General features: G+C 37.6%; 1 protein-coding gene across 1 annotated transcript; it reads left to right on the forward strand.

The window, feature by feature from the left end:
• Nucleotides 1–10105: 10105 nt before the first annotated feature.
• On the forward strand, nucleotides 10106–12560 carry LOC140368249 (T-box-containing protein TBX6L-like). Its single transcript, XM_072455213.1, has 7 exons — nucleotides 10106–10239; nucleotides 10315–10417; nucleotides 10804–10968; nucleotides 11058–11278; nucleotides 11372–11436; nucleotides 11530–11695; nucleotides 12405–12560. The coding sequence occupies exons 1-7, from the start codon at nucleotides 10106–10108 to the stop codon at nucleotides 12547–12549; spliced, it is 999 nt and encodes a 332-aa protein (XP_072311314.1). The 3' UTR covers nucleotides 12550–12560.
• The last annotated feature ends 265 nt before the right edge of the window (nucleotides 12561–12825 follow it).

The raw sequence follows: 12825 nt of genomic DNA on the forward strand, positions 1-12825 counted from the left end.
AAGAGAAGCATTTAAGTGGTGGAATGGTGAATATGTGGTTATTTTACACAGAAATATGTAATAATGACTTGTTTTATTGCACAAAGGTGAACTCCTGTGCATTGTCTGTGCCAGTAACATTCATTTACATAAGATGTGGTGCTGTGCTGCCCTCTGCTGTACAAAAGTAGCATCAGTTGAATGTAAAAATAGTCTGATTTATGTTTGTTTGTTTGTTTGTTTGTTTGTTTGTTTGCACTGATTTAGTCTTTTGCTTTATAAATCCTGTTAACTCTGTATTCATATGTGAAACAACACATTTTCATTTAAAAGTTTTGTAAATGTGTTATTTTTTTTAACTGGGGCCTAGTGTGATAGCGTTAAAAAAAAAATACAAATAAACAAACATTATCACCACATCAATTTAATCATTTATATTTGCTTGATTAATATTACCCTTTAAAATGACTAAAGTTCCTTGCTCTTCTCAACATGTTGTCTTTTCCTTTCCAGACTACAGATTTCCTTTAGAAATATGGATTATGAAATTGTTCTGATACATGTATGAATGGCGTTGTCATAACTGTTGGGGATGTCTTAGCCAAGCTTGTTCTCTTTTCTATAAAATGGCCCTCGCCTCCTGATTCCAGGTGCTGCAGTGGTCTCATGCAGAGTCACTTCCTCTTCCACAGTTTTTAGGAAGTGTTCAAATTGGTGAGTGGATTAAAGTGGTGTTAAATGCGTCACTCGCTGAGATACATCACTCGTTGGGACATTATAAAGCCAAACATGGATCCAGTTAAAGGGATAAGTAGATGGAGTGAGCAGATGTCTCAGTGCTGAACTCGACTCACATACCTGAAGTTGCAGAGGTGACATATCCTTCAGGTAGCTCCTCTGAATTCCACCTCTGACTCGACGTGGATTTATTCCCAGGAGAAGTGTTCCAACACGTTTGTGATGCGGCGTCAAAACTTTGTTCAGACAAGGCTTTGGACTTTCGAAGAATGTGAAACAGATGTCTGCGAACAGTGAGCCGGGTTTCATCTGGATCCATGCGAGTCAAAGAAATTATGCAATGTTAGGAAATAAGCAAGAAGAGTATTACTGCATAGTTCATACTTGTCCTGTTTGGGTCCTGGTTTAGTACTTGGTTTAGTCCTGGTTTAGTACATGGTTTAGTCCTGGTTTAGTACATGGTTTAGTCTTGGTTTAGTCCTGGTTTAGTCCTGGTTTAGTACTTGGTTTAGTCCTGGTTTAGTACTTGGTTTAGTCCTGGTTTAGTACATGGTTTAGTCTTGGTTTAGTCCTGGTTTAGTCCTGGTTTAGTACTTGGTTTAGTCCTGGTTTAGTACATGGTTTAGTCTTGGTTTAGTCCTGGTTTAGTCCTGGTTTAGTACTTGGTTTAGTCCTGGTTTAGTACTTGGTTTAGTCCTGGTTTAGTACATGGTTTAGTCTTGGTTTAGTCCTGGTTTAGTCCTGGTTTAGTACTTGGTTTAGTCCTGGTTTAGTACTTGGTTTAGTCCTGGTTTAGTACTTGGTTTGGGTCCTGGTTTAGTACATGGTTTAGTCCTGGTTTAGTACTTGGTTTAGTCCTGGTTTAGTACATGGTTTGGGTCCTGGTTTAGTACTTGGTTTAGTACTTGGTTTAGTACTTGGTTTAGTACTTGGTTTAGTCCTGGTTTAGTCCTAGTTTAGTACTTGGTTTTGGGTCCTGGTTTAGTACTTGGTTTAGTCCTGGTTTAGTACTTGGCTTGGATCCTGGTTTAGTACTTGGTTTGGGTCCTGGTTTAGTACTTGGTTTAGTCCTGGTTTAGTACTTGGTTTAGTCCTGGTTTAGTACTTGGTTTTGGGTCCTGGTTTAGTACTTGGTTTAGTCCTGGTTTAGTACTTGGTTTGGATCCTGGTTTAGTACTTGGTTTGGGTCCTGGTTTAGTACTTGGTTTAGTCCTGGTTTAGTACTTGGTTTAGTCCTGGTTTAGTACTTGGCTTAGTCCTGGTTTAGTACTTGGTTTAGTCCTGGTTTAGTCCTTGTTTAGTACTTGGTTTAGTCCTGGTTTAGTACTTGGTTTGGGTCCTGGTTTAGTACTTGGTTTAGTCCTGGTTTAGTACATGGTTTAGTCCTGGTTTAGTCCTGGTTTAGTCGTGGTTTAGTACTTGGTTTAGTCCTGGTTTAGTACTTGGTTTAGTCCTGGTTTAGTCCTGGTTTAGTACTTGGTTTAGTCCTGGTTTAGTACTTGGCTTAGTCCTGGTTTAGTACTTGGTTTAGTCCTGGTTTAGTCCTGGTTTAGTCCTGGGTTTAGTCCTGGATTAGTACTTGGTTTGGGTCCTGGTTTAGTACTTGGTTTAGTCCTGGTTTAGTACTTGGTTTGGGTCCTGGTTTAGTACTTGGTTTAGTCCTGGTTTAGTACTTGGTTTGGATCCTGGTTTAGTACTTGGTTTAGTACTTGGTTTAGTACTTGGTTTAGTCCTGGTTTAGTATTCGGTTTAGTCCTGGTTTAGTACTTGGTTTAGTCCTGGTTTAGTCCTAGTTTAGTACTTGGTTTAGTCCTGGTTTAGTACTTGGTTTAGTCCTGGTTTAGTCCTAGTTTAGTACTTGGTTTAGTCCTGGTTTAGTCCTAGTTTAGTACTTGGTTTAGTCCTGGTTTAGTACTTGGTTTGGATCCTGGTTTAGTACTTGGTTTGGATCCTGGTTTAGTACTTGGTTTAGTACTTGGTTTAGTACTTGGTTTAGTCCTGGTTTAGTATTCGGTTTAGTCCTGGTTTAGTACTTGGTTTAGTCCTGGTTTAGTCCTAGTTTAGTACTTGGTTTAGTCCTGGTTTAGTACTTGGTTTAGTCCTGGTTTAGTCCTAGTTTAGTACTTGGTTTAGTCCTGGTTTAGTCCTAGTTTAGTACTTGGTTTAGTCCTGGTTTAGTACTTGGTTTGGATCCTGGTTTAGTACTTGGTTTAGTCCTGGTTTAGTACTTGGTTTAGTCCTGGTTTAGTACATGGTTTAGTCCTGGTTTAGTACTTGGTTTAGTCCTGGTTTAGTACTTGGTTTAGTCCTGGTTTAGTACATGGTTTAGTCCTGGTTTAGTACTTGGTTTAGTCCTGGTTTAGTACATGGTTTAGTCCTGGTTTAGTACTTGGTTTAGTCCTGGTTTAGTACATGGTTTAGTCCTGGTTTAGTACTTGGTTTAGTCCTGGTTTAGTACATGGTTTAGTCCTGGTTTAGTACTTGGTTTAGTCCTGGTTTAGTACTTGGTTTAGTCCTGGTTTAGTACTTGGTTTAGTCCTGGTTTAGTACTTGGTTTAGTACTTGTACATGTTTAGTCAGTTTGAACATAGCATTAATGTAATAGAAACTAGTTTAAATATGTTATTATAAAATAAAACTGCTTAAACAATCTTATATTTACTACAACGTTATTTCCCTTAATAGAGAATGAACAAAAACACAACTAATGTGTTGAGAATGATTCAAAGCAGAGTTGGAGTATTATGAAGTAGTTACACCATGTGTTCATTATGAATGAAGTCTTTGTTCATGCTTTATTAAAGGTAATAAAGTCTTTGTTCATGCTTTATTAAAGGTAATAAAGTCTTTGTTCATGCTTTATTAAAGGTAATAAAGTCTTTGTTCATGCTTTATTAAAGGTAATAAAGTCTTTGTTCATGCTTTATTAAAGGTAATAAAGTCTTTGTTCATGCTTTATTAAAGGTAATAAAGTCTTTGTTCATGCTTTATTAAAGGTAATAAAGTCTTTGTTCATGCTTTATTAAAGGTAATAAAGTCTTTGTTCATGCTTTATTAAAGGTAATAAAGTCTTTGTTCATGCTTTATTAAAGGTAATAAAGTCTTTGTTCATGCTTTATTAAAGGTAATAAAGTCTTTGTTCATGCTTTATTAAAGGTAATAAAGTCTTTGTTCATGCTTTATTAAAGGTAATAAAGTCTTTGTTCATGCTTTATTAAAGGTAATAAAGGTGAAGTTGTTACAAAGTGAGTTTTAAGCCACAGGCAAATATAATGATGATTCACACGTTCAATAAAATATAAATTATGATTCTTTTAAAAGCAAATGTCAAAGTGCTACAATAGAACACAAGCAAAACACTAATATGTGTTGCAACCCTGGAATTTCCCAATTGTGGGACAAATGAAGGTTTTTCTTATCTTAAAAAGAACAGAAACTTACATTTTAAACTAGATAATGATGAAAAAAATGACATTCATTTGGAAATGGAAGAAATGGAGACAAACTGGTGGAGCCTCCGACTAACGTGTGGCACCTTCAAATCCTTCTGCACTGTCACTGTCCAAAACTCTTTAACATGTTTGATATTTGGTGTTAACGTGACAAAATTGCCTTTGGAGTCAGAACTAGTGTCTGTGCTGCTGGTGACAGTGACCTGCAGCTCCTCTCCAGTCTGTCCTCATGAAGCAAGACACAAGGACTACTCATGTGACTTTTAAACTCATCAGTCATAAATGAAACCACATGAAATCATGAACGATGATCGTGAACTAATACATGAATATCACAGTAATCCGTGTATCTTTATGAAAATGTGTTACCAAACTGTGGACCAAATGGGAGTTAAACACTGAACAGGTTGTGCTTTCATTTCATTGGATGTTTTGTTGCTTTTGTTGTGTTTTCTTCCTTTATTTGTGTACAATACTGAAGATGTAGTTGTTGAGTGACTTGAATTAGCCTCATATGTACCTTCCCCTGTCGACTCAACTGACTTAACCATTTGCAATACTGTCATATTCATGTGCAATTACTGTCATATTCATGTGAAATTACTGTCATATTCATGTGCAATTACTGTCATATTCATGTGCAATTACTGTCATATTCATGTGCAATTCATGTCATATTCATGTGCAATTACTGTCATATTCATGTGAAATTACTGTCATATTCATGTGAAATTACTGTCATATTCATGTGCAATTACTGTCATATTCATGTGCAATTACTGTCATATTCATGTGCAATTCATGTCATATTCATGTGCAATTACTGTCATATTCACACACAATTCATGTCATATTCATGTGCAATTCATGTCATATTCATGTGCAATTACTGTCATATTCATGTACAATTACTGTCATATTCATGTACAATTACTGTCATACTCACACACAATTACTGTCATATTCATGTGCAATTACTGTCATATTCATGTGCAATTACTGTCATATTCATGTGCAATTACTGTCATATTCATGTGCAATTCATGTCATATTCATGTGCAATTCATGTCATATTCATGTGCAATTACTGTCATACTCACACACAATTACTGTCATATTCATGTGCAATTACTGTCATATTCATGTGCAATTACTGTCATATTCATGTGCAATTCATGTCATATTCATGTGCAATTCATGTCATATTCATGTGCAATTACTGTCATACTCACACACAATTCATGTCATATTCATGTGCAATTACTGTCATACTCATGTGCAATTACTGTCATACTCACACACAATTCATGTCATATTCATGTGCAATTACTGTCATATTCATGTGCAATTCATGTCATATTCATGTGCAATTACTGTCATATTCATGTGCAATTACTGTCATATTCATGTGCAATTCATGTCATATTCATGTGCAATTCATGTCATATTCATGTGCAATTACTGTCATATTCATGTGAAATTACTGTCATATTCATGTGCAATTACTGTCATATTCATGTGCAATTACTGTCATATTCATGTGCAATTCATGTCATATTCATGTGCAATTACTGTTATATTCACACACAATTCATGTCATATTCATGTGCAATTCATGTCATATTCATGTGCAATTACTGTCATATTCATGTACAATTACTGTCACACTCACACACAATTCATGTCATATTCATGTACAATTACTGTCATATTCATGTACAATTACTGTCATACTCACACACAATTACTGTCATATTCATGTGCAATTACTGTCATATTCATGTGCAATTACTGTCATATTCATGTGCAATTACTGTCATATTCATGTGCAATTCATGTCATATTCATGTGCAATTCATGTCATATTCATGTGCAATTACTGTCATACTCACACACAATTCATGTCATATTCATGTGCAATTACTGTCATACTCATGTGCAATTACTGTCATACTCACACACAATTCATGTCATATTCATGTGCAATTACTGTCATACTCATGTGCAATTACTGTCATACTCATGTGCAATTACTGTCATACTCACACACAATTCATGTCATATTCATGTGCAATTCATGTCATATTCATGTGCAATTACTGTCATACTCACACACAATTCATGTAATATTCATGTGCAATTACTGTCATATTCACACACAATTCATGTCATATTCATGTGCAATTCATGTCATATTCATGTGCAATTACTGTCATACTCACACACAATTCATGTCATATTCATGTGCAATTACTGTCATACTCACACACAATTCATGTCATATTCATGTGCAATTACTGTCATACTCATGTGCAATTACTGTCATACTCACACACAATTCATGTCATATTCATGTGCAATTCATGTCATATTCATGTGCAATTACTGTCATACTCACACACAATTCATGTAATATTCATGTGCAATTACTGTCATATTCACACACAATTCATGTCATATTCATGTGCAATTCATGTCATATTCATGTGCAATTACTGTCATACTCACACACAATTCATGTCATATTCATGTGCAATTACTGTCATACTCACACACAATTCATGTCATATTCATGTGCAATTACTGTCATACTCATGTGCAATTACTGTCATACTCACACACAATTCATGTCATATTCATGTGCAATTCATGTCATATTCATGTGCAATTACTGTCATACTCACACACAATTACTGTCATATTCATGTGCATACAACTGATGTGTTTACTTTACCATTATTAGTAGTATTATTTGTCTTATGCCAGCTATTTTTATTATACTTTATACTTTTTTATTATACTCACACACAATTACTGTCATATTCATGTGCAATTACTGTCATACTCATGTGCAATTACTGTCATATTCACACACAATTCATGTCATATTCATGTGCAATTACTGTCATACTCACACACAATTACTGTCATATTCATGTGCAATTACTGTCATACTCATGTGCAATTACTGTCATACTCACACACAATTCATGTCATATTCATGTGCAATTACTGTCATACTCACACACAATTCATGTCATATTCATGTGCAATTACTGTCATATTCACGCACAATTCATGTCATATTCATGTGCAATTACTGTCATACTCACACACAATTACTGTCATATTCATGTGCAATTACTGTCATACTCATGTGCAATTACTGTCATATTCACACACAATTCATGTCATATTCATGTGCAATTACTGTCATATTCATGTGCAATTACTGTCATATTCATGTGCAATTAGTGTCATATTCATGTGCAATTACTGTCATATTCACACACAATTCATGTCATATTCATGTGCAATTAGTGTCATATTCATGTGCAATTACTGTCATACTCACACACAATTACTGTCATATTCATGTGCAATTACTGTCATATTCATGTGCAATTACTGTCACACTCACACACAATTCATGTCATATTCATGTGCATACAACTGATGTGTTTACTTTACCATTATTAGTAGTATTATTTGTCTTATGCCAGCTATTTTTATTATTATTATTTTATCTTTATTTTTATTTTCTTCCCTCCATTCCCTATTAAGAGATGAGAGGAGGAGTTTTGTTAATATGATTTTTTTGTTTTTGTTCATAAAAGCTCTTCTATTAAGAGTGTTTTTTAAAATTCCTATAAGTTATCTGGCCTTTCTTCCTGTATCTACTGCGTCGTAACACCAAAATTTCCCCATGTTTGGACATTAAAGGCATATCTTATCTTATCTTATCTCATCTTATCTCATTTGACGTGTTGTGCTCTTGTCCCGGCGCAGAGACAGACTTGGCCCTGCTTGTCCACTACACAAAGATAAGTTCAGAGGGATGGAGGTGTCTGGTGCACAGCGTGAAGCCCCTGTGTTGTTCTGAAAAGAAAACACTGCAGTTAGAGAGGGACTCTGATATTCATGAGGATGTCAGATTAGAAGTCTGGCTCTCCCTTCCTCCCTCGGCCCCCTTTTCACTCTAACGGCCCCCTGACCACTGGCTCCCTCTCCTCAGGTGGAGCTGGGGAGGGGCGGCTACCAAATGGCCTCGTCAGTTTGGCCCCATTGTCCGCTGCTGTCGGAGATGCTCCCAGACTCAAATGAGGCTCCTAATGGCTCTGATTTGGTGTGAATACACATCAGCAGGAAGGAGGCCTGCGTGTCTGGCCCCGGGCCCCTCTGTGACCGCCCTTCAACTTGGACTCGATGTGTTTCTGTTTCTGTCATGTTTTCATCAGTGGTGGGTTGAGTAACGAAGAACAAAGGTGAAAGTAATGTACTTAAGGAAAGGTATTTGTCATTTTTACAGCGAATACTTTTTACTTTGCTACATTTGAGAGCAGGTTTCTGTACTTTCTACTCCTCTACTTTTTTGGAACTGGACTGGAGTGTAGAAAGTACTATTCATATGTTAAGTTGAGTTATTTTTACACGTTCATGGTGATATTCTGAGTTATGGTTTTGAGTTCAGGCGTAAATATTGAGCAGATATTATAATATACATAAAATCCACAGAATTTTGACTTGCTATGGTTGACCAAATATCGCCATGATTCTTTATCAAAATCAGCACATTTAATGCTTTTAAGTTTTCAAAATCTGTGTGAAATAGTTAAACTTTTACTAAAGTAGATTTTTGTATGTGTTACCTATACTTTACTATTTCTCCTGTATCTGTACTTTTACTTGAGTAACAAAATTGGGTGCTTCTTCCATCACTGGTTTTCAATATGTCTAAATACATAATGCAAGTCAAAAGAGGTAAGTCCAAACTTTAACAAAACTACTCTCAGTTTGGTCTTTTGATTGGCCAAACAAAGAAGCATATTTTGTAACACTGCAGTTAGTGTTTTGGTTACACTTTAAAATGAAGTTCCCCAGTAAACTATTCAAAACTTAGAGAAATACTCTACTATATTTAGATGGCTTATAATAATACCATATAACTGTGAATAAGCTCTCAACCAAAAACGTGTGTTATTAAAGCATGTACAAGGTTTTAAGAGCATTAACAGGCCGCAATCAATAACCAAGTGATAAACACTATTAAAACTCTCAGTTTGTGCTTATAGCCAAATAACTATTGTTTTTAATGCACTTTATAAATAGTTTAGAACCTTATTTCAAAGCATTACAGCAGTAAAGCTAAACTACCAATATTTAATTGCCATTGTGCATCTCAGTTAAGCATGGTTTGTTATATTTAACAGTTATTTAAAACTTAAATACAGTTATTCATCGGTAACTATGTTCCTTAAGATATGTACCCTTTTTAAATTACGATCTATTGTGACCCTTTCAGCTGGTCTGAAAACATACAGTAGTGTAGTAGTATGTAGTAGCAGTAGTGACATTTACTATTTAAACTTACTTTCTCAAAGCATCTTAAAGCTTCAAAATGTCCCACGTAGAGCGATTGTTTGAAACGTGCTTAAGTCATTAGCATGCCAATAACTCCATGTATTATGTGCAAGACCAACGTGAGATAAAACATTTGTATTTTTCAGCTTTCTGTTTGTAATGACCTCAAATCTACACACAATCCACAGATCTGCCGTTTGTAGACTACACTTGGGACAAAACACACAAAGGCCCACAATCAGGTGAGTTGTCACCTTGGCTCCCACTGTCTGGATGACTACCTGCCCCCCTGGTGGCTTAACCCCGCCCCCACCCGGCTGCCACGACCAATCAAGTTCAGGGAAGGGGTCTTTTTAAGAAAAGAAGAGCAGACAGGCCACAGATCACTTTCAGCTCTGAAAACAGTACTTCACTTCTAAACCTCCACTTTCAGAGCGAGCCTCTTGTTGGATATTTGGAAAATGCATGCTGCTGGTAAGTTTCACCAAATGGAAAAAATGCATTAACACTGTTCTTCTTTTGGGGCATTTGACTAACAAACTTTTTTTTAAATTTGTACAGAATCTGGGCCTAACATGAGGGTACCTCGGACCCCTTCAACAAATGAGGTTTTCCAGCACAGCAACATCAGGATGAACTTGGAGAACTCTGATCTGTGGAAGTCGTTCCATAACATCGGAACTGAAATGGTTATCACAAAACATGGAAGGTAATGCATCCAAAAACTATTCCTCTAGGTTTCAACCTCCTGTGGCCATATTTTAAATGTAAATGTGCTGTTTAGGAGGATGTTCCCTCACTGCAGTATCAGTCTCGCTGGGCTCCAGCCTTTTGCTAACTATGTCATCATGGTGGATATGATTCCAGTGGATGGCTACAAATACAAGGTAAGCTCACGCAGTATTATTGCTTTGCTTATTCAGAAAACAGGACTCTGGACCAACAGACTGTGCGCAGACACTGGTTAGTCCGCTGTAGCCAGCAGGGGCTGCATTTCAAAGCCTTTCACTGCTTCCTGTTTGTGTACTCTCGGCTGGAGGCCCAATCAATTAGCATCCCGGCTCATTTGCAATCATTAAACGAGGTCCTTACATTCAAACGGCCCATTTGGTCCAAGGCTTTTAGCACCCGCTCGATAACAATGCAGCCATACAATGAATGGAAATAGGGTGATCCAGGTCGTGCAACTGCAATGCCCGCAATCAAAGCTAAATATTATTAGTGGGCACTTTATTATTGTGTTCTAACCAACCATTTCCATGTGTCTCTACAGTGGAAGAAGGAGAAGTGGGAGGTTGCTGGAAAGGCCGAGCCCCAGCCCCCTTGCAGGACCTACGTTCACCCCGAATCCCCCGCTCCTGGAAGCCACTGGATGAAGCAGTCTCTTTCCTTTCTCAAACTGAAACTGACAAACAACACACTGGACCAGCACGGGCACGTAAGCAAGGCACATTTTCACCACTGTTAAAGATTTGAATTCTTGTCCGTTGCTTTAATCCAATCTTCTGCTACCTTTTTTTTTTTTAGATCATTCTCCACTCCATGCACCGCTACTACCCGCGGTTCCACGTGGTCCAAGCCGACAGCCTCTACACTGTGCGCTGGGGGCCATTCCAGACGTTCTCCTTCCCCGAAACAACGTTCACAGCGGTCACGGCCTACCAGAACCAAAAGATCACCAAACTCAAGATCGACCACAACCCATTCGCCAAAGGGTTCAGAGAGGGAGGCACTCATTCACACAAGAGGTACGGAGTGTGATCAGAACAAACGGGGAGTGTAATTTGATCATTTGGGAAATATAAGTAGACTAATTTAACGTTTTGTTTGTTATTTTCTAGATGTCGTTCACAAGGAAGTCCTTCTGCCAGAAAAGTGCCAAAACCCGCCCCGGAAAGCCCTCAAAGTAAGTATCACAAGCATTGAAATCACATTAATTGATACTCATAGGTCTGCATTTGTTTGTACAGTTGTCTAAAAGTTGTCATTGCTCCTCCAGACCTGCAGAGGAGGCCATCAGACACAGAGAAAGCCCCGAAGCTCTCATCGTGGCCCCCAGAGCAGGACCCGTCTGAGAGGCTTCAGGCTGAGCCGCTGGAGCTGGAGTACGACTACAGCTGTGAGGAGCAAATGGTCCCTGCGTCCCAGCCGTTCAATTCATACAGGTACGAGTCAGTTTGCACAGTCGTGGTTCAAGTTATAAGGAGCTGCAGCTGTGCACGCAATGACGTTGTGTGGTGACAACAAGGCCGTAACCAGGGGGATCAATCATTTAAAGATGGAGATTTTATAGATTTGCTTCAGTATTAAACACATGCCATACTTCCCCATTGTGGGACAAATGAAGGCTTATCTTATGTTGTTCTAAACCAATTACTCCAACAGGTCAAGTTACAGGTAAGATCTGTGGATAGTGACCCTGCTCTGAGCAATAATTGAATAAATGCAAGATAGTTTGATTTGATTGAGTCATAACGTGTCCAGCCAGTTATACCGCTAATTTGACAGTAATTGATTAAACTTTTTATTTTATTTTATATAAATTACAACTCATTGTCAGCATTTAAATATATCAGAATTGGTTTATTGCCATTTAATGAACAAAATTCACAAAAATAGTAACTTGTCGTGGTGATCGATGCAACACAAAACAAAACAATGAATAAGTATGTGTATATATGTATTTGAGTCCATTGTGTTCCAAGTTGTACTAATTAAAATTCTAGACTCAGACAAACTGTATTGATCCTTTATTGAACTGTATTGATCTTGGACACTAATTTCCCGTGTGGATCAATAAAGAGAGTGATAAGCGAAGCAGGAGTTTACAGCATATGAAGGAATGAATAACAATAACTATTATATTTCCTGTAGGTCTCTAGAATACGCCCGCTACCCGTACCCCAGCAGTGAACCCGAGGCGGGGCACGAGCAGCCGGCCGTGTACCACCACCCGTACGCCTACAGCAACACGACCGACTGGAGCCAGCACCCGCTCTTCTCCTACTCCTGCTGGTGACGGGCCGGAGACAGGGAACGCTCTTTGAAAGACTTTGTGGGGGGGAGTGAAAAGAAGGCTATTTTGTGTACAAAGATGTAAAAAAAAAAAAATCTGATTGTATGTTTTCAGTACAAATGTATAGATGTTTTTAAAGGAGTGTTTGTGAACTCTCAATGTGGATATTTGTTACAGTAATGTTTGACATGAAGCTAATAATTGGAAATAAATGCACAATAATTCTTGCTTTGGAGTGGTCAATTCTTATTATACAGATAGATTCTTGTTTTGTGGGAA

Source organism: Eucyclogobius newberryi, unplaced genomic scaffold (assembly GCF_026437365.1).
Source record: "Eucyclogobius newberryi isolate DKJ021-1_F unplaced genomic scaffold, fEucNew1.0.hap1 SCAF_2, whole genome shotgun sequence".
Lineage (NCBI taxonomy): Eukaryota > Metazoa > Chordata > Actinopteri > Gobiiformes > Gobiidae > Eucyclogobius > Eucyclogobius newberryi.

What these genes read in the sequence shown, in the direction of transcription:
- LOC140368249 (XM_072455213.1), top strand. Translation starts at nt 10,106, where the DNA reads ATGAGGGTACCTCGGACCCCTTCAACAAATGAGGTTTTCCAGCACAGC. An exon ending in GGCACTCATTCACACAAGAG is followed by an intron (nt 11,279 to 11,371) that starts GTACGGAGTGTG and finishes GTTATTTTCTAG; the next exon opens with ATGTCGTTCACAAGGAAGTC. An exon ending in CGCCCCGGAAAGCCCTCAAA is followed by an intron (nt 11,437 to 11,529) that starts GTAAGTATCACA and finishes TTGCTCCTCCAG; the next exon opens with ACCTGCAGAGGAGGCCATCA.